Raw genomic sequence first — 22,546 nt, 5'->3', positions numbered from 1 at the left:
AAGATTTATTTAGCAAGAATTTGCATGTATATGTTTACAGTCAAACATTTTGATGCACTGTAGGCTCAGTTTTTGATAAATCAAAAATCTGTGTGGATTGTTTGTGAAGGACAGTCTGAAGATGCTCTGTAGCAAGTTTGGTGTCAATTGAGCAAAAATTGTGGAAGGCGATAGGTTTAAGAAGTTTTACAGTTTTTGAAAAAAACAGTGATGAACTTCATAATTTTTAATAGGTTTAAAGTTTCTTCAGTATTGGGGCTACAGTTTGATGAAAATTGTTAAGTTGTAGCACGTATGGTTGATTTGTTATGAATTTTCAAAGTTTTGAACTTTAGATGCTTGCTGTAGCGCCACCACCAGGACTATTGGCTTGAGTTTACAGCTGAGGATATCTGGCATGAGACTGGACCTTTGTGCAAAGTTTGGTGAGTTTTCACCCATGGGAAGTATGATTTCCTCAGAAGAAGAAAGAAGAAAGAAGAATAATACCTATGGATTACAATAGTGTCCTGGCAGCTTAGCTGCCCGGACCCTAAGTAATGAGCCCTTTTTAACCACAAAGTCCCAGGAACTGAAGAGCCCTAGATCTTAGTTGGTGGAAAGTGATATTCACTTTCGTTCATTTCTGTTTGCACATATCTTAGTTGGTGGAAAGTGATATTCACTTTCATTCATTTCTGTTTGCACATCTCAAAAGCTCAGAAGAAGCAACTTAGATCAAGTAGAAATTTGACAGAGACAGATTTAGTTGGGATGAATTTTGGAACATGATGAGAAAACAACACATAGCTACTGTGTTGTTTGTAATTTAATGTTAAGTAAGTGCGGTCGTGTAGTGGAAGATATATCAGCTAAAAGCCAGTAGAAAAGAGTATACCCACTTCTTCCTCTGTAAACTACCCATCTAATTGTAGTACACTCACCTCATCAACTACCACTACACCACTGTGTGACTGTGACTTGGGAAATGAAGATGCTAAAAAGGTAAATCAGTGGTTAAAATCTAGTTGTTTTGTGTCTTATTAGCTTACATAACCGTATTGAATTCATCAGCAGGTGACTTTAGCTGCTGTAATCAATATCTTTATTAACAACAGGTCAGATGACTGTGATGTCAAAGGGGTCGCCCACAGTGAGAAACTAATAGTATGGATTTTTTCCTTACTGTGGGGAAAAAGCACCCAACAACCATCCCTTCATTTTGCTCACTTAAAAAAAATAAATAAAAATAATGTAATTTAAACACTGATGACAACAAAAGGCATTCCTAACTTCAGCCTAATATTGCAGTCTAAATGAATGCTGTTCACAAGTTTGGCAGTTATGAAGTTTGGGTGCAAAGTTCAGAATTTTTACATCCAGTTCACAGGACATTTTTTGCAAGGAACTATGGTCCAGGAATTTTAATCATATCTATATATTTAAAAATGCAATAAAGTTCCAGAAAAATACGTATTGCTGTGGTCAAAAGGGCTATCAGTCGAAATCATCCAGCCTGTAATGTACTTATTGTGTGGGCGGATAACAGCCTGCACACCTCACTGAGTGTAATCTGAATCAATAGTATGTTGCCATCAGTAGGTCAGCATTCCTACAGCAACAGATAATTGGATTTAAATTGAATACAGCAGAAGATTGACTCCTTTTCTATTGTGTGGACACCTTGTGTCAAAACAGTTTGTTGCTAGGGAGCAGAAGGTGTGATGGAGATAAGACTACACTGCAGTGGGATTCATCTCTTTGGTACATAATGCTGCTATATGTTAGGATGTACATGAAATACAGAAAAGCGGTTTGGTCAGTGGTTTTATTATTATGAGTTTGTATCACTGATTTCTTGCATGTTTTACATTATCATTAGTTTGTTGTGTACAGTAATTATTGCACAGAGGTCATCACATATTGCTCTGGAGTGGAATGCTGCATTATCTGCCTGACAAGCCTCCAACAGATACACTTCCACCTAATTAATAACTAAATACTTGTTGGGCTATTTGCTGCAAAGTGTCCTCTGCCCCATCACTTAGCGACAGATATTCTGCTAATGCACTGAAATGTGAAGAAGAGATAATTGTGGTCTCAGATTCCTTAAAACAGCAAAACAGTCTTCCTCTATAGAGTATTTACCTCAGGAGATAATGTCCGTACACCACAACCACCACACTCAGAGTGAAACCTGCCTATTCACAGTTTTATATCCTCTATATGATAATTACATAGTAAAGATACATACTGCTACAGCCTTTTCTGCAAATCTTTGCTTTTCATGTGTCCCATTTGGGAAATATTTTAGAGAATAATAGAAAATAAAAACAGAAATAAAACAAATCCCCAGTGCAGGAGTGATCTTTCAGTGGCACTGCCTGTATTTCCCAATTTTCTTTTTATTTTCTGTGTTCAGGATGTTTATGGGCGTGTACCCCACAGCGCTCAGGTGAGGTCGGGGCTTTATGAAAAGGTAGTGACCAGGTGCCAGACTGTAAGCAGCAGACATCCAAGAAACACAACTGAAAAAATTGAAATATAAAGAGGCAAAACACCAAGTGAGAGTGAATCTAGGGCTGATTTTTACTTTTACTTTTGCTGGCGAGCATGTGTAGAGACAGCAAGCGACAACCCTGCATAGTATACCTTTAAAGTTGCTTTGTCCTGCTTTTTATTAATGGTGTGTTAAGACAAATACAGGGTTCCTACAGTTTAAGGGAATTTAGATTTAAGACTTTTTTAAATCCCACTCAAAATGAAATTTAAGTGGGAACATATGAAAAATAATCAACATACAACAGTATTATATTATCATAAAGCAGTGGTTCCTAACTCTTTCCCTAAAGAACCCCCCTCTATCATTAATTCATGTTCCCTGGGCTTGGGCAGTGACTTGCAGTGTCAGACACTGACAAAGGAAAGCTGTCCTTTAATGTCGGCATGATACGTGTTCGGTTGCTGTTACAGTTTTACGGTGCCCGGCAGCTTCTGGGGGGAAATGCGAGAGAACAAGAATGAAAGTTAAGATGGCAAAAGTCAGTGTAGCGCAGGTGGGACGGGTGGTGGATGGGTCCAACAAACACCAACTTCCACCTGGGAGAGAGGTGTTTGCATCCCACAAGATTATAATGCTAAACCCTGTTCTTCTCTCCTAAACCTTGCCACATGTTTTTGGTGCCTAAACTCAGCCATGTGTTTTTGTTGCCTAAACCCAACCACATGCTTTTGTTGCTGGAAAAAACAGTGCATTATTTTGAAAGTGACTGGATGTAAATGGCAAATTTCCTGTGAAAACAGAAGTTTATTTTGTAAGAAGACAATGCATGTAACAGGCTTAAGTTGACACGGCCTCCCAGAACGTCAAAAATCAACGTACCCAGGGTAAAGTCCATGAACAAATGTCAGTATGTGACAAGGTGAGAGTGAGAATGTGTTGTTTATGGATATTTCATATTATATTCACTGTATAGCAATAACATTACAAAGCAATCGATAAACTGCACAATTAACCCTAATACTGAACACAATACCTGCAGGAAGGTTGTGCAAAATGAGGGATTTGGATCAATTATAAACAGATAATTTCTGCATATTGCATCAGAACTGAGATTTTCCAATATTTTTAAAGAAAATTATTTCACTGTTTTCTTCTCCCTGATGCTTGGCAAGTATTCTGTCAGCTTTTTGGTTGTTTCAACTGTTTAAACTTTTTCATGCAGGACAGGCATATATATATATATATTTAAAGAGTTTTCTTACACCCTTTAAAATCAAGCTTTGCAACCACTAGCGCCCATTGTATACGAAAATAAACCTTGTGATTTCAAATCAAGCCTTAATCAGACTTGTGTGGGGGATTTAAGGTAGCGATACTCACCGAGATGATAGCAGCCAAAGTCTCTATGGCCCCAGTGCTCAGTGTGATGTAGGGTAGAATGTGCTCGGCAAAGCCTGCTTCCCGAAGGATCCCATTGGTGTAGTACCAGATCTATCAAAAATAATATATTAAAAATAAAATAAAAAATTCTCAGTTGTCAACTTCAAAATCAGCAACCCATGCCACTGCAACACAATGAGCCTCCGTACCATCACCAAGTCACTCTCAGACTATAATATTTTCTGAAGTCTTTTGACAGGTCTGATGCTGATAGCAAATCAAAATAAAGACCTCCACAGTGATCTAAATTAAATTCCTGTCTTCTTGCAGTAAAAATGTATGCAAATGAAGTCATGTTCATATCTATGATAATTCAGATGAGTGTTGTTATTTCCAGCTTTGTCTTATATTACTGAAAAGTCCATCAACCTATCAAATGTGAAAATTTGATCATGAAAGATTGAGCACAAATATTATTCTTTGAAATGCATCCTGAATATGAATTTGATGAAAAGCCAAAAATCCATTTGCATGCATTTCATACAGCCTACTATCAGTCCAAGAATAAGTGTGTTAGCCCACCTGGCTGGAAACTAATGAAAACATAGCTTTAAATGTTACATAACTTTTTTGACCATATATCCCCTAAATCCCACACACTGGACCTTTAATGGACACAAATTTGAAGCTGCAATACTTTCTGTAGAACATGAGCTCACTTGTCTACTCAACATGAATTCAAACATCCAGGGTGAAGGATATGGGTGAATACATATCGGCAGAAATTGTAACTAATGTTTTCATTAGTGTATAATCACCTGAAACTAAGAATCATTGTGTTTAGTGTATAATCACCTGAAACTAAGAATCATTGTGTTTCCATCACCTTGGAATGCTTTCATCAACATACAGAGCTGATCCTCTCCCAGAGTTCACCTTATTTCTACAGTAGCCCAGGATGGACAAACACAACACTGGCTCAAGACAGACTCATTTGTGTTTTTGCATCGGCCACTGTCGTTCCTCTACATGCTTGGCACATGAGAGAGGTTTGAGTCATCTCTAGAAGTTACTACATCATGCACACTAGACCTTTAAAAAGAAAACAGTGTCTTTAAAGCCATGGTAAAAACGTTTCTGTTTGTACATTTTTGCCATTCATGGAGGTCCCATTTCTTATGGGAACAGAATTAACATAATCTAAAGTCAGTTTTTCTCACGACAGTGTTGTTATTTTTATTATTTTAAGTACTGGACGACAGCAGTAAGCAGCAACTCTTCTCCTCATACAGAAGAATTCCTGGCATCTACTATATGCCAAAGATTGAAAGGGTCGATCACATAATTGACTAACAGTCATAACACCCAGGAAGTGCAGTGCAACACATCAGATGGAAGATGGTTACACATCTCTCCCCGTTTCAAAGAGAGCAAGACAGAAGCACTCAGGAACAAAATATCAATTCTACAGATACTACATTTGCGTTTTGAAGATTGCTTCTAGTGTCAACAGATTCTCTCTTCTGTGTTGCGCCCATTTATATATCAAGAGTAAACTGTCTGGGTAAACAACCTGGCATGAAAGACATGCACTCTGACTAGTTTAATATGACACATAACTGCAATGATAGCTGAAAGAAGAAAAAAAGAACTCGGTGCTGCAACAGATAAGAAGGGAGGAGGAGGTAAATGCCTCAGCATCCAGACCGCCTACGCAGAGAGTTTACAGACGACTCTTTTCAGAGAGGCTCAGGCAAAAAAATATCCAGGTATAAAGTTTAGGCTAATTAATATTTTAGTCACATCAGATCTTCTGCATTTGTTAGTAAAATGAATTGAAGGTTTTTGCAGGTCTGTGATCACAGTGCAGGCAGAACTCTTTTTTTCCCTCAGCAGCAGTTTTGATTAACTGATTAATTTGATTAATTGATTTTAATTAATTAGTCAATCTGATCAGAGTTTATCAGATCAGTTCGATAGATGAGAGGAGCAGCTGTTTGTGAGTGATAGCAAAGTATAGACCCAGCACACTGAAGGTTAAGTTTCCCTTTCACTGCCCCTGGCATTTTGCTCATCTGTCTGTGGAGCAAATAATAACCAAATATATATTTCAACAGTGTTCAGTGAACGGTCCAGCTCCAAAAATAGAATATCAAAATGTGGCAGGAGATGTTTTCATCATGGGGGGCCACCACATATAAATAAATGTGTGGGAACTGCTGCAATACCTGGAAATTTTAACAACTTTAGTACTCCTTAAGGCCAAGACACACTGAACTGACCTGAGAGAACTAACAGCAACAAAGCCCCTTGCTGTGTCACCTGATGTCGCTGTGTCTTGGCCAAAAAAGTTGCACATGAACACACCGCAGAGCCTATAACCAACGTCAACGTGCATTTATGTTATGCACCTGAGTGAGAAGAAATAACTCTCCACACCTGCAGACAGCAGTCATCTATAATCCTCATTCAAGAGAGGAAACCGAATGTCTTGTTAGCATATTTACAACACAATCCAATGTTGAAAGAACAAAGGAAAACTACTGTGCGCCAGTGAGCAAAAACACAAACCACCAGGAAATGTTTCTATTAAAGAGCTCAGTGGTTAAAGAAAAATAATCGTACTTAAGTCTCAAGTTTGTTTTAGTCTCACTCCCTCTTGACTTAGCTGTTGTTTACTTTCCTCACTTCTGTTTCTCTTCTCATGTACTGACCTGAACTGCCAATCAGGCTGCTTTCATCCACTAACGGGCTCCACTGTATCGATGCTGATTAAACATGTTGAATTGTCCAAAAAAGGTGACAAGGGTCAACAAGGGGCAACAGTGCAGGACACAAGGGTAATAGATGCTCACCAACGACCCAACTTTAGCTGACAGCCGACCGTCAGCTTGGTATGTCAGGGCCTTTTCTTCGGAAGTGCTAATGTGGTTCCACATCTGCTTCATTTTGTAAATAGTAAACAGTCTACCAACAATGGTATTAACAACATGCCAGTGTTGTGTTGTCAACTTGTGTTGCTCGCTTGCTGCCACAAAAAAATCAGATAATGTAGCCTTAAATAAATTTGCCTGACATAGCACTTGCTAAAATCAGGGGACTGGGGTTCATCAACACATGTTGGTCTGGTAAGAAGGAAGCACAAATAATCTTTCTCTTGTCTGAGTCTCACAACAGGAAGTACAACAGGAGACACTTCACTTTCCTGCCACCATGGCCACGGCACAAATCTGTCTACCGAGGCCCAAAACTGATTGAAACTTTTCAGGTGAGACTTGAGGTATGACAAAGCACCTTCAAGAAAGTCTCTTGCTGATACTGTATGCAGCACATTTGTCATGAAAATGGTGTTGAAAGGTTTACCTTTGATCAAATTTTTACCACAATTTTGCATCACTGATTCTATCCATAATTGTTTTTTAAATTATATAAATACCAAGGAAATTGCAAATTTTTGTAAATAAGATTTATATAAGATTTAAAGAATAGGATTCCTCTGACAATCTGAGAAAAGTGAAACACAAGGGCTGGATCTTACAGCGTTTAGGCCACAGAGCTGATAGCAAGCCATGGTGATGATGATGGTGATGAGCTGCCAGCGAACAGCTCGGCTCCTCAGCAGCTGCAACACAGAGGCTGTCTGTAGGTTGTCCTGAGCCCGAGCCTCCGCATGAACCTCCTCCAGCTCCTGGGACACGTCCTTCTTCCCCAAAAACCGCTGGAAGGCTGACACACATGGACACACACACATATACACACAATTTGTTTAAAACTAAACACTCACTCATATTAAACTACGAAATGTTTTCTGTAGCTTTATCAAATGAGTGAACTCCTGTGTAATCTGTTTTCTAACCATGAATTATTCCTGTCTCTTTGGCTCTTCTGGCTTCCATAAAGTGAGTATTATGGGTAATGCAGTCTTGAAGCCCCCAGGTGGTACTGATAAGTGTGGTTATTAAAAGTACCCAGTGGAGACGTCGACGTCTGGAGAATCAGCAGACTTACTGATTGAACTTCATTGCTTTGTTTAATTATCCGCTATCAAACTGTAACTCTGTGATCATGCTAATGAGCATGAATGACTAAAACTTGCTGCTGTTTTTAATCTCACCTTCAATGTTTAATTAAAGAAAACATCAGTGTGTAAATTACAAACTTTTAACCAAAGGTTCTGTGTGGAGTAACTGACCAAGAGTGGCACGTAATGAGCAATGTTTTGAGTCTGTCCCAGTTATGTTTATATATTGTGATGTTTTTGCATCTTTGCCAATGTTTAATGAGGATGAGGAAATGCTTTTGACACACTTGTTAAGCCTCAAGGATACACACAAGGCATGTTGATGAGAACAATGACTTATCTGCTAAGAAAACTTCACAGGACACCTCTAAGTGTAGTCAAACAGATTTGTGGCTTAGCCTTAGGCTACGTTCTGGCCCCTCTATGTTCTCCATTTAAATGCTTCCTGAGGGATACATAATTCACCACACAATATTATATTTTACTGCAATGCAGCCCTCTCTATCTGCCAACTGACGTGTGGCGTTATCCTCAGCTGAATGCAGAGTTGTCTGTATTGTTCACAGACACCAAATCATAAATATCTGCAATCTATATCTTCTAATATTCAGGCCAAACTTCATGATGAAAACCATGACCTTTATCAAAACCACCCACCTTAGATGTTGTGCAACTAGTTGATGCATATTTTATGTCAAGTCTTTATTGACAGTTGTTATATTCTTCTCTCACTCAAAAGGAAACAAAACAGAAAAACACACACATCTTCTGTTTGTGTGTGCCACAGACTGTGTAATAAAGACGGACAACATGACAGCTCCCTAAAAGTGAAGTCAAAACACCTCCATCACCCCCTGATGGCTCGCTGCAGTATAGGTCACAACTCTCCCCCTAATCTAACCTAATCTATTACACTGTTTGGATTTAATTAGTTATTTGTTGCTATAAAAGGGGTCTGACATCATGATTGACAGTTGTGTGTACCAGTCAAGCACCTGCAATCAATGGTGCTACCTGCGATTGGTCAGATGGCAGGAAGTCAATACAGCAGAGATAATTATGTCACCAGAGCAAGATTTACACACTGTCATGGTGTGGACAGAGCTGACCAGCTCGACCAGTATCTGGCAACCATTTGCAGTGGGCCAGTTGAAGGTTGCTTGAACTTGTTCTACTTAAATGTGACAGACTGAAGGGAATAGTCGGGTGTGAAGAGACCTCTTTCCTCGCTCTAATCCTTTCTCCTGTATAGGTGAATCCCCATGGTTGTGGGAATTCAAGGTGGGTACAGGCTGAGGACACAACCGAGAATAGCCAATCTCTACACACCAGTAGTAACTAAAAGCAGGTCATTAGGATGTGGGTGTGCAGTGGCGCACAGTGTGAACAGTGACCACACAGACAGGAGGCAGAAAGACCTGACAACTAAAGCCTAGTCCCAAGTCTCCATGGTGGCATGGTGCAGCACTTGTAATGCATGAACCCTGCATGTGTGTGGGCACAAACACAGTTGTTCATGCTACACTACACTGGGCTGGATTTTGATACCGTATTTCTCAGAAAATACCTCAGAGTTAAAATACTAGAGAAAAATACAAGCCTAAAATGCAAGTGTGCTGCAACAGATCATCCTACTAACTGATATTTCATGTTTACCAGATGACCAAATATGATTCTAGTATAAGTTATTTACCTTCTGCATCTACAAGAAGGAAATAACCAAAACCAAAGAGTGACATATAACACATGCTTTAACTTAATTCATCAACAGTGTACAAGTGCAGAGAAAGCAGGACTCACCTAATTTACCTGGTGGTACAAAGAATTACAGAACAATGGACTACTGAGGTTACATTAATCCCGAGAGTAAAAAGGCAGCATAAATTTAATATCTTTCCTCAGGTGATGTACAATATCTACAGAGTGCTTTTAAAAGCACCAAAGTACTTGGAAAATGGCAAATCTACAGAGATGTAAAAAACTAGGGGAAAGAATTGAGTAAAAGACACAAAATAAAAAGCGTTAGCCTGAAATGTTCCAGAATAAGTTGCCCACCACGAGATCTTACCTCAACATAATTATGATCCCGAAGACTGCATGTAAATGAGTCTCGAATTGCCTCTCCCTGCTGACAGAAATTATGGAAACCTGCTTTAATCCAGAATCATACTGGGGCTGTCACTGTCGGTAGAATGGCATCATATTGACGTTAATATGATGGTGGTGGGATGTGCCACAGTGATACTGTCCCCACTGAGTCAACCTATTTCATTTTCACAGTGGGCCTGTAATCCATGTTACTGCTGTGGCCTATGCACTCGCAGCACACACAACAGGCTGACGGACCAAACACTTGAGAAACGATTCTCAACAGTAGGCAATTTTAAGAAAAATCAGGTGTTGAATATTAAACAGGGTCTGACGAGAGAGTTAATTTGGAGGCTTTTTTTGCTTAAATATGAAGGGTGGCACTATTCTGGTTTTTTTTTTGTTTTTTTTTTAATTTGTCAATGACTGTGTTTACAAGGTCTTTAGTATCCCGGTTTTGAGCATATCCGGGATATGATGTTTACACGGAACACAGAGAAACCCGGTTATTCATATCCCTGTATACATGATAAATACCAGTAACCCGTTTTCTGATCACTGCATCCTATCTGCGCAGGCGTGTGTTACATCTTTTACATCTTTTGTTTACAACAGATTGAGCGGGAAATGTGATATATTTATTATATTTAGAAGTAAGACAAAAATGACACCTCTGTGGCTTCTAACGGGCTCAGCGTTAGTAAATACTCACGTTGCATTACAGCTATGGCTCATCCACTTCATCTTCAGCAATGGGAGGAGAGAGCGACAACAAATATTGACTACGTCACCAACTTTGATAGGTATTTGGTAGAGCTTAGATCGGGCCCAAAAAAATCCAGCCCGTTATGCACGTTGTGCACGTTATGTCCGGGACCGGCCCGTCCAATTAACTGTAATTATGGACCCGAGCCCGATTTAAACCCGACATTTTTCAATAAGTTGGCTGTTATAATTAAGAGTATTAAACCACAAGTCTTGTTATTTGAATGACAGAAACATAGGATCTTAATGAATGGCGCAACACGGAAGCATGATTATGTAATAAAACAGGTGTTTATTTTAGGATCCAGGTAGTGAAGGGCTGTGAATAAATATTGTAAAAAAAATTGGACATTTCTATGCAAATGATTCTCACTGATAAACAAGGTCTAATTCACTAACACCAGCGCTAATAGCCACACACAGTTTGAGTAAATAACGTGTTTAAAGCTGGTGCAAACTGGGCGCTCCTCTGTGGAAGCCTCTCGCCCAGACTTTCCAGCGATCGTGGCAGCAGTGATCGTCTGTTAAATCAGTCTGTAAATAATATTTTGACATTATTAGGCCGGGCTCGGGCTCGCGCAGAGAATCTCAAGCTCTAGTATTCGGCTGTCACTGCCACCACACAGTACAAGGCAACAGTGGATGAAAATACGTAGCTGTGACTGGTGGGATAGGATCGTTCTCATGGAGTTTACAGTTTCAGAGTAGAGAGAAAACTTCAGAATGAGTAGGGCATCCTTCAGCCGGCTGTGTGACGTAGTTGATCCATTCATGAAACCGGGATAAGGCGTATACATGCTCCAGTATCCCGGCTTCTATTGGAGTACTCCAGGTGGCAAAACCGGGTTTCTTGAAACCGGGAAAAGGGCATAACCCGGTTTCTGAATTCGGGATATGGTGTTTACATGCACAAACACAAAAACGGGATACTTAAAAAACCCAATCAAAACCGGGATACTAAAGACCTTGTAAACACAGTCAACAAGCCCGATGAGAAGACCAAAACTATAATGCATAGTCTGTCTCTCAATAGTGTTCAACTGTACAGTAGTTTTCCTGCCAACCCAGTCATCAGTTACATTTTTACTTGGGCTTTCAGCGTTAATGTGTTAATTGCGAGGTGATTATTTAGTCTCTTTGATGCACACTCTTTTGTAGTCAAGTGACAGCGGCAGCTTCCTGCTTACTGCTTCCACAGTGATGGAAAACTAGACACCATTGCTCTTTTGAATGGCTCCTTTCACTTTGAAAAACTCCCAGCAGAAGGTTCAGTTGACAAGTTAGAAGTAATACCTCGTGTGCTCACCAAAGATCTTCAAGTTTGAGCTTCCACCTATGAACTGAACAGGTGCAGCTACTCAGACTGATGAGCAGAAGAATCAAAGAAGTTAACTACAGCACATGCTTACTGGGTGGAAACTGATTGCAGACCTGCATTTTAGATCCTTTGTTTGATTTATCCTGGCTTTATGTGAGTAGGGAAAAAAATTATACTAGCTGCTAGGCTAATTTATACAATATAAAATATCATAGGATTGTGCTATTTATATTAGCATGTTGTATTTGTGTGGAAAACATACCTATCAGTGAACCTTGTGAGCTGTAATTGAGCCGAATATTGCTGTTGTTCCTTGGTTGATATGAGAACTCCGCTAGCCACTAGGCTAATTTATATAATTAAAAATGTCGTAGGCAATGTTAGCTTGTTGTATTTGAGGGAAAAATGGGTCCAGCAGAACATAAGTGATTTGTTTGTGTTTTGTTATAATGAAGCCGATTTGTGTACTTTTGTTTAAATTTCTGCCATGTTCAATGTGTGTTTAATGTGTGTTTTAAGTGTGTTTTGAATCAATCAGACTCGACAGCACTTCACAGAAACTCCACCGCCGACCAGTGTTTTGGAGGGGTAGCTGCAGAGGGACACAGACACACCACCACACAAGTATATTATGTATTACGGGGATGTCCTCAGGTTGGAGGAAGCAATAGTTTCATGCATACAGGACCTGTACAAATCAGAGAAAGCAACCAAACTGGAGCTCCTGCAAAGTGCAAATGCGGGTGCATTAACTGGGGACCACTGGATGTCAGTGATTGGTATTTAATAAACATTACCGATTAGATTTAACCAGTTAGCTTGTTACAATTCTGCAAACAGGATATAGCATTGGTAGGGTCATTCAGTGAGGTTAAAATGGGAGTGACTGTGTCACAGAAGGACTGATATGTGTGAAACTGCAAAACAAAAAATAAAACAGCTGGATTCAGTTCCATGCTTGACTGCAATCAGAGACCACTGACCAAAGCATCCAGCCTTCAGCCACTCTGACAACAACTATAGAGAGAAGTGAAAGAAACAAGCTCATACTGTGATGGGTGAAGAGTTATGATTGAAATGGTGTGTTGAGAGGGTGAGACCTCATGTCATATCTTTTAGCCTAGTCTTGGCACAATAACAAAGTAAATCCCTGAATGCCTTGTATTCAGTGGTACACTCAGAGCTGAAAAGCAGATAAACTGTATACAGTGTGGTCGAGGCTCCTGAAATTAAGCACCATCACACTGACAAGCTTTTTGTACACAAAACAATCTCATCTTCAACCTCTGTAACCTTTAAATGGAGGGCAGGACCACTGCAGACATACGACATGACAAGAGACAAGATGGGATGCAAGAGAACATGCTGTTCCTGTCGGACACTGGATGATGATAATGCGACATTACAGGGCTACCCCTCAAGATTTGTGTGTGCTGACAACAATTTCCCAACCGCAGCACTGTAACACAAGCCAACAACATGGATCTGCAGCGCCGTTCAGACTCATGCCAGCAAAATGTTGGCTAGCAGCAGCAGTGGGGAAGATGTGATGGAAGTTTTGGCACGTTGTTCTCTCGCTCACCACTTATGTGTTCCTCAAGGAGCTTTTCTCACAACCAGTCATTATCACCAGTTGTCTAATGCTCAGAAAGCACCACAGAGGAGCATGTTTTTCAAGCTCACAACAAAACAACACAACAGCACTTAAATAAATGCAGTAAGATATGAAGGAGGGACAGATATGAAGTGTGAAATGGGGAGAGAGAGAGGGAATGACATGCAGCAAGGGGCCACAGGCTGGAATCGAGCCCGCGGTCGCTGCTCTACCCACTGAGCCACAGGGCACCCCTTTGGTCATCTTTTTAATTTGTAAACTTAACATGCGGTTGAGTTATAAAGTTCTCTTCTTGCTATCTTCAATTTTTGTCTGTTGCTTCAGTTAAAGAGAGAAAAGAGTGCATTTCCTTGATTTCTATTTGCCAAACAGACTCAAGGTTGTAATTATTTATTTGGTGAGAGCAGCTACAAACAAAGACAGATGGCAAACCAAGAGAGTGAGCTCAAAATTGAAGTGCTATGATGCCCAATTTTTCTGCTTTTTGATAATGTTATTTTATCATTAGCAACCCTGTCAATTTCACATGTACAGTATACATTTTGGATGCATTCATAGCATATTTTGTATTGCCAGAAACTTAGAGTATATACAGTAAGAGGTAAGGTAAACAAAACCATCAGATTTATATTATCCAATGATCAATACCACAGAATAGAATTCAATGTTCAAATGGATTCCGGTCTATCATAGATTTAAAGGGCCAGGGTGAAGGATTCTGTGGCATTTAGTGGCGAGGTTGGAGAACCGAAACTTCTCCCGTGTGCCAAGCGTATAGGAAAGTTACAGTGGTCGATGCAGAAACACAAATGGCCCTATCTAGAGCCAGTGTTTCATTTTTCCGTTCCGATTCTTAAAACCAAAATACATGGGGAACAGACGTGACACGACACGTATGCTGCAGCATGCCCAAAGCAAGACATGTCCATTATAATCAAGTAAAGCTGCGACACTGACCACAAAAGCTGCGCTCCGCTGCGCTGGCACCACGCTGCTCAACATTATTTTGGCGTAGCTGGTCTGTTTAATTTTCTTTAGGCGCGGCTCCGTGGCCCTCCAGCAGGTAAAAACTACATAGCAGTGGTAGTACATGGTAGCAGCTGTGTAAAAATTGTTTAAAAATGAGAAATATTAATACCTTGTTGTGCCAGAGGCAATGCAAAACAGCAGAGCAAACTTTTTACAAATCACATTACAATAAATCAATCAAATCAATGCAACCTGTTGTCAAAATGATCCAAAAAATTAATTCAGTAGAAGGTAATATAGCCTGCGCTCCCAAGCCCTGCATAACCAACTGTATTATCATTTACTAAAACTCAATACACACACAGTGAAGCTAGCAACAACCACACACTACAAAGACAGAGTCTGTGTAGCAGGCTAAAAAACATGCTCCGACCCACATATGTGATTTGTCACATACCATATATTCAGTTATTTTCAGGCGATTATAAACTAATGAAAACACAGTCATAAATATTATATACCATTTCTGCCAACAGATGCCCCTAAATCCTACACACTGGACCTTTAATGTTTGTTATGAAATTACAAAGACAAACAGGGTGCAGGGTGCACACATCCAAAAAACGTTTACAGGTCCTGGATCAAAAAATTAAACTAAGGCAAGAGACAGAAGATCCACAGACTGTTTAAAGCTCCCAGCAGCAATGATATAACAACGGATGTTTTGTCTGATTCTTGCTTCTGTTATTAAATAACCAATGGGATGCTCCACATTACAAAGAACACAAGCACCAAACTTTCAAACACAAGGAATCAAACATTCAGAGAGTACCCATTAATAATGTATGGGCAACCACCCCAGGGACAAAACATATCAAAGTCTCAGACACACAACCATGAGACACATTATATCATTCAGTATGACCTACATTTTCAGAGAATATCATGATGTCCAGTGTAGATATACCTTCTCCATACATCTGCTTATTTTTTCAGTAATAAAATAATCTGGTGATAGTTGTCTGTATATCTATGGGAACATTTCAAACAAGAATTACTAATAGTTAATATGGCATACTTTTAGTGGTACCATTTGCTTAAAAAATGGGCTAAAAAGAGAAGATTTAGGTGACATTACAACAGCCAGTTTTAATAGCTTTTAAGAGGTCTTGCTCTCCTGATGGCTTTTTTTTTTCTGTAAACCCATTGCTTCAAAAATCAGCCCTTAAGCGTCTGTTTAAACCACAAAGTTTGTTAATATAAAACATTAAACATATTAAAAGCTCAAATCTTAGATATTTTAGACCTATTCCACATGTACACGGGTATTTTAGGTCACTGGGTTTTTTTTAAGGTGGCCCACATCTTCTTCTGCGTCTTTGTGTGATTGGCCAATATGGCTAGCTCAGAGACTCCGCTAGCCGCTCCCAGCTAGCTCTGGTTTGTTATTCAGGTTAAAGTGGGAAGAAGCAGCAGATCTGTCGGGCAGCTGAGTGAAGTGGAGCCTGAGGAGGAAGCACCAGTTAGCCCCGGTTTCACTACAGGCAGATTCACTCGCTACAGGGGCGAGGAAATAAAACCTTGACAGCCAACTGGAGTGATCTCTCTCACAGACAAGCTCCGCCGGTGATTCAACTTGCTTAATCAGCCAAAAAGCCGCTGACGCCGAAGTGCCGACGGTGCGGGACACACTGAAAAAACTAGGGCGTCATACGCTCACCAACGGCCGACTTTGGTCGACGACCGACCGTCGGCCTTTAGAGTTACATCACCGCCTGTTGGTTTGGAATTTTTTCAACAGAATTTCATTTGCGATTTTGCGTTTTATTTATTTTATTAAACGCTTGAGTGTTCTTTTTTTTTTTTTTTTCTTTTCAAAAATACCCATTTAGGTGTGGACTACCCTTGCTCACTTGTAGGTTCAAAGGGCCCTCCACACCCATTAACCCAAACAGCTGATTATAAATTAATTATTCTGATTAGACCTCCTCACAGGACTGCGTGGGCATGTACTGATTGAGCGTGACATATCTGATGCACAAGTTAGGACAGGACACATTTATCACTCTTATTGATGGGGTCTGGTGACCTCATAAATCTCAGCATACCTTCACCCAGCCTCAACCCGAGCAGAGGTCTAATCAATCAAAATAAGTCCTATCACATGAGTAAGTGTGCAGAGCCTTTGATCATCTCAAATAAAGTAAACTACAATTATACAGTAATGCTGCAAAGCATACATTATTACTGCACTTTACAATCTGCACTCTGTAAGTCACTGAATACATTGCAACATTTGACACTAATCAAAGAAAAAGAAGCTGCCTTTTTTTTCTGTACGATTGTGTTACAAGTGGAATATTAGGTGGCTGTATTTTGAGGACTGAGCATGCAATTTTGTGTTTCAGACTTTGAATGTAAGGATGACATTTTGTGTTTAAAGGTAAGAATTCAGCAAGTCAGTTTTGCATTACAAAGAACACGAGCAACCAGTCCACCAGAGACTATCCATCTATATATAATGTATGGACATGGACATCAAAGAGTTCAAACCACCCCAGAGACAAAACAGATGAAAGTCATATCTGACGTCACATTTTTCAACATGCTTCATTAACACATGCAGTTGAGCTTCGCCTCTTCTACCCCATGCTGCTCCTTCTGTCACAACATTTCAACATTCAAAAAGACCACACTGCAGTTCTTCCCATAAAGACTCTGGGATCTAAAAAAGTGGGTTGCGTGAGAGGATGCACATTGGTTAGTTGAGAGCTGAGAGCACACAGATAAATGATTTCACACATGGTACATGAACATTGCACTGCTTTAAGTGATACATCCCTTAGCTTCAAGACTTCCCTGTCTGTCTAGACAAAATACCCACTAACACCCACTGGTATCTGGCTTTTGTCTTTAGTGACAAGTTTACAATCGGCATTCAATCCCAGGACAAATGACTTTGCAGCAGTCATGGGTATTTATCAGCCCAGTTGCTGGGAGTAAATGAAGAAATAATGTCAAAATTCATTCTGCCGATTGATTTGGTATTTATCAACTCAGCTATGATCAGCAGTAATGGAGACACTTAGATGGACATGCTAGTTTTTGCCCTTTTTCCAGTGCAACCGTCAGTAACTTCTGTTACCCTTTGTCATCTCAGAGTAATATTCTGTTCATCTCCATCCAAACAGCACTTACTGTTCCAAGTTAGTCATCACAGTTTTAAAGAGACTGGATTAATAATACATAAACTAGAAATACTTCCTTGTGATTGTACGCCTCTGCGAACCAGTCAAATCGCAGTTACAGTTTACATTCGTGTCTGTCCAAACTCATATGTTGCCATGACAGTAGACAGTGCTTCAAATAAGGATGTTGCGGCAAAGACGTTGCAAATTCGAAAACTTGGATACGTCACACACACAACTTCAACCCAACAGCACAGAAGATCTACACAACCAGCACAGTTTCAAGGTGGACACCCAAGATCAGAGTCACCACTTCAGTATCTGACCAAATGTCTACCTTCCTGTTCCTGAGATACCGTATGACATTGAGTAATGGCCAGAAAAGTGTTTTTGCAGAACATTATGATGTACAGTGATGTTGACCTTTGCCTTTTTGGATATAAAATGTCATCACTTCATCATTTTATCCTATCAGACATTTGTGTGAAATTTTTGTCATAATTAGCGTATAAATTCCTGAGTTATGGCCAAAAAACACATTTTCATAGCGACCTTGCCCTTTGACCACCAAAAACATATCAGTTCATCCTTGAGTCCAAGTGGACATTTGTGCCAAATGTGAAGATATTCCCTACATGCGATCTTGAAATATCTTGAGAATCCTGGGATAAAGACCCATTAATTAATGTGCCACTTTTACTGACCTCTGTCAGGAATGAGACATTGCAACACCATGTTTCAGTGCTGACTGCAGTTCTAAGCAACTGCGCATTGAACAGTTAGAGGCAGAGTTAACGCTAGCCTTTTGTTGTTGACGGCCTTTTGTTGTTGACGGCCAATATGGCCCATCCCACTCTCCAACTTCTTCTTTCTTCTGGCAGAGCCTCCTCTGGACCCAGCTGTCTCGTCCTCCTGCACACACAGCGGGCCGTGTCCTAAAGCGCACCTCACCCGCCAGTGCCACTTCATCTCCCAGCTTGCTGTCCCCTTCATCCATGCCCCAGGGTGCAAACGATCTCGCTTGTCACCTTTTCAGCGTGATATCCAGTCTCACCCGGTGTCTGCTTCAGCGCCCTCTTCACCCTCACCTTCACTTCAGCCACCCGCTGGTGCTACAGTGTTCCTCCCTGCATCTAGCACAGCTAATGTGGCACAGCCACCTGTTGCTATAGCGCTGCCTCCCCCTACAGTACGCAAGCATTGGACCAGGTGAGCAATCAAGCTCACCTCTCACCCAGCTTGTTAACCTTCGGCCATCATCTCAGTTCAAAGCTTGCAATTTACAAAGATAACATTGGATCTGAACGGCCGGAGATTTTAATTGCTGGCGATTTAATCATTCGATTTGCTAGACTCCCTGGTGCAATTACATACTGTGGACAGTAAGACTGCTGATTTTATTGAATTGATCCCGGCTCTCCTGGACATCCACCCCTCTGTCCACACTGTCATTTGTCACACGGGCACATGTGACGTCATGACCAGACAGTCAATCAAACTACACAATGAGCTTGAATCTCTAGCCACTACAATTGAAAGCTTGGGGAGGAGGTATGTCTTATCTGGCCCCACTCCCATTATGTCAAAAGGCTCTGAGCGTTTCAGAAACAGTCCACACAGAAACAATCTTATCTAATCGTCTTCTATCCCAGCTACTTATTCAGCTCACTTTTGCTTACTTAATGTAAGATCTCTTACTAACAAGTCTTTCATCTGCCAGGATTTTACTATGACCAACAATGTTTTTTTATTATCACAGAATCCTGGATTCACCCTGACGACTGCTCCCCTCTAAGTCTTCCTCTCCTAACTATTTATTTTTCCACCAACCAAGATTGACAGGCCGGGGTTGCGGCCTTGCGGTAATACACAGAAATAATTTTAGCTGTTCACCAGTCTCGCTTGGTTGTTTCTCCACGTTTGAGAGCCTTGGTTTTATTCCAAAGAACACATTGCCCATTTTATGTATTTTAATCTACAGACCTCCTAAGTCTAATTCTGGTTTAATCCAAGAATTCTCAGACTTTTTATCGGTCACTATTTTAAAATATGATAGGGTTCTTATTCTTTGTGACATCAGCATACATGTGTGCTGTCCTTCCTCTTCACTTGCTTCTGATTTTATCAAGCTTTTAGAGTCTTTTAGTCTGATTCAATATGTGAACCAGCCCAGCCATGATAAAGGACACACGCTTGATCTTGTGCTCTCTTATGGTTTCTGTGTGGATGATGTGAACCTGGTTGATTCTGCTGTCTCTGATCACAATGCAGTGCTATTCCAGGTTCCACTCCTCTCTCCAGACCTCAAACCCACCACTCTGATTCCCCCTTAATTCACTCTGTGTTCTTCGCTTTTGTGAAGCTTTTACTGCTTCGAGCACAGTTTTTAATTCAGATGTTTAATATGGGCTCAATGTAGAAGAGCGTGTCAATGTCTTTAACAGTTCCTGCACAAATATTTTAGATTCCATAGCCCCAGTCAGACTTAAAAAACCAAAATCCTCCTCTATGCCATGGATGAATGAGGATTTAAGGATTTTAAAGAGACAGTGCACGAAGGCAGAGAGGAAATGGAAAAAATACAAACTTGGTGCTTCCCTTGCTTCCCTGAAAGACTTAATGCTCACTTATCAGCGTTCAGTCAAGGAAGTAAGGAACACATATTTCTCTGAGCTTATCATTAAACACGAACATAATCCCAGGATTGTCAACTCTGTCATTAGTCCCCCACGTAGCCAACCTGTTGACCAGTCCGAAGAGAGATGTAAAGAATTTTTTAAATTGTGGAGATTTGGCAGCAATTCAACTCTGACCTCACAGAGTCAGATTACATTGACTTTTGCCCACTTTCTTCATTATCCCACTTCACTGATTACTCTCTGTCAACCCTGGAACGCACTGTCGCACTTTCCAAATCGTCCACCTGCCCTTCAGACTGCATTCCCACTTGGTTTTTAAAAGCTGTATTTCAGACGGTTGGTCCTGATATTTAAGCCACTATTAACTGTTCCCTCTCCTCAGGTATTTTCCCTTCCTGTTTTAAACATGCCACTGTTTACCCCCTTTTAAAGAAGCCCTCTCTTGATCCCACTGTTTTAAGCAGTTTTAGACCCATCTCCAAGCATTTTTATCCAAGATTTTAGAGAAAATTGTCGCCACACAATTGATTTCCTTCATGAACAACAGTGATATCTTTGAGAAATTTCAGTCTGGCTTCCGCTCTTTACACAGCACCGAGACTGCCTTGGTCAAGGTCTCCAATGACTTACTGCTTGCAGCTGACTCAGGCCAGTACTCCATTTTAATTCTCCTTGACCTCAGCTCAGCTTTTGACACAGTGGGATCATGGTGTCTAGATCAGCCGTCTGAAAAATTATGTTGGTATCAGTGATGTGGCCCTGGATTGGTTCGTTTCTTATCTGTCTGATAGGTCATTCTCTGTGGCGTTTGGAGACGCTTCTTCCTCCTGTGCTCCACTCCTCTGCGGGGTCCCCCAGGGGTCTATTTTGGGTCCCCTTCTATTCACCATATACATGCTACCTCTCGGACAAATCATGCATAAACATAACATTAACTTAAACTGTTATGTGGATGACACTCAATTATATGTCCCGTTAAAGCCTGGATCCTCTGATGCTGTCTATATTATGTCCTGTCTGGCTGAAATTAAATTCTGGATGTCCAAAAATTTTCTGCAGTTGAATGACTCTAAATCAGAAGTAATCATCATCACCCCCTCTGGCCCCAGCACTAGCACCATCACCAATCTCACCTCTAGTCTGGATACACTGTCTAATAATGTCCGTACAGAGGCCCGCAACCTGGGTGTCATTTTTGACTGTGAACTGTCTTTTGATGTCCAGGTGACCAGAGTACTTCAGTCCTGCTTTGCTCAACTGAGACAGCTAACCAAAATCAGGTAATTCCTCTCCCCTGCAGATTTAGAAAAGGTCACCCATGCTTTTATCACTTCCAGAATCGACTATTGTAATGCACTTTATTCTGGCATCAGCAAACGAAACATTAAAAGACTGCAGTTGGTACAAAACGCTGCTGCCAGGCTTTTAACAGGTACTAAGAGAAGTGACCACATAACACCAATCCTTGCTGCCCTTCACTCGTTACCTGTGAGTTTTAGAATTGATTTTAAGATTTTACTGCTTGTTTTTAAAGCCCTGAAAGGTCAGGCTCCTGCCTATATCTGTGACCTACTAACCCCTTATGAGCCTGATCGCTGCCTGAGATCCTCCAGCAGGGCCCTTCTATGAGTTCCAAATTGTTGTGTTGTCACTAAAGGCGACCGGGCCTTTGCTGTTCGGCCCCCTCAGCTCTGGAACTCTCTGCCTGGAGATCTCAGGCAGGCTAACTCAGTGTCTTCTTTTAAATCTCTTCTTAAGACTCACTTTTATCATATGGCTTTTTCTTAACCGATGGTAATTGCTGTAACTGTTTCTAAATTATTTGATGTTTCATTGTTTTTATGCACTAATTGTTCTATTGTGTATTAACTGTTTTTATTGTTAAGCACTTTATAACTCTGTTCTGAAAGGTGCTATACAAATAAAGTTATAATTATTATTATTATTATTATTATTATTATTATTATTATTGTTATTATTATTATTCTGGAATCCCAAAAACAACTACCAGACATATGTTTCAAATAGCCATATAGCAGCTTACATTTAAATGGCAATAAAACACTTCATATTAAATAACT

General features: G+C 40.4%; 1 protein-coding gene across 5 annotated transcripts in view; it reads right to left on the bottom strand.

The window, feature by feature from the left end:
* slc2a9l2 (solute carrier family 2 member 9, like 2) overlaps positions 1-22,546 on the bottom strand; it is a 171,297-nt gene that overhangs the window by 86,567 nt on the left and 62,184 nt on the right. For all 5 annotated transcript variants that reach the window (XM_049574593.1, XM_049574598.1, XM_049574607.1 and 2 more), the window contains 2 exons: positions 7,401-7,588; positions 3,863-3,973 (listed from right to left, as the gene is read on the bottom strand). In XM_049574593.1, the coding sequence (XP_049430550.1) occupies positions 3,863-3,973; positions 7,401-7,588 (299 nt within the window). The remainder of the gene's footprint in view (positions 1-3,862; positions 3,974-7,400; positions 7,589-22,546) is intronic.

Source organism: Epinephelus fuscoguttatus, linkage group LG1, assembly GCF_011397635.1.
Source record: "Epinephelus fuscoguttatus linkage group LG1, E.fuscoguttatus.final_Chr_v1".
NCBI classification, from domain to species: domain Eukaryota; kingdom Metazoa; phylum Chordata; class Actinopteri; order Perciformes; family Serranidae; genus Epinephelus; species Epinephelus fuscoguttatus.
The sequence above is the reverse complement of the archived record's forward strand: the minus strand, read 5'-3'. Positions and strand labels throughout refer to the sequence as shown.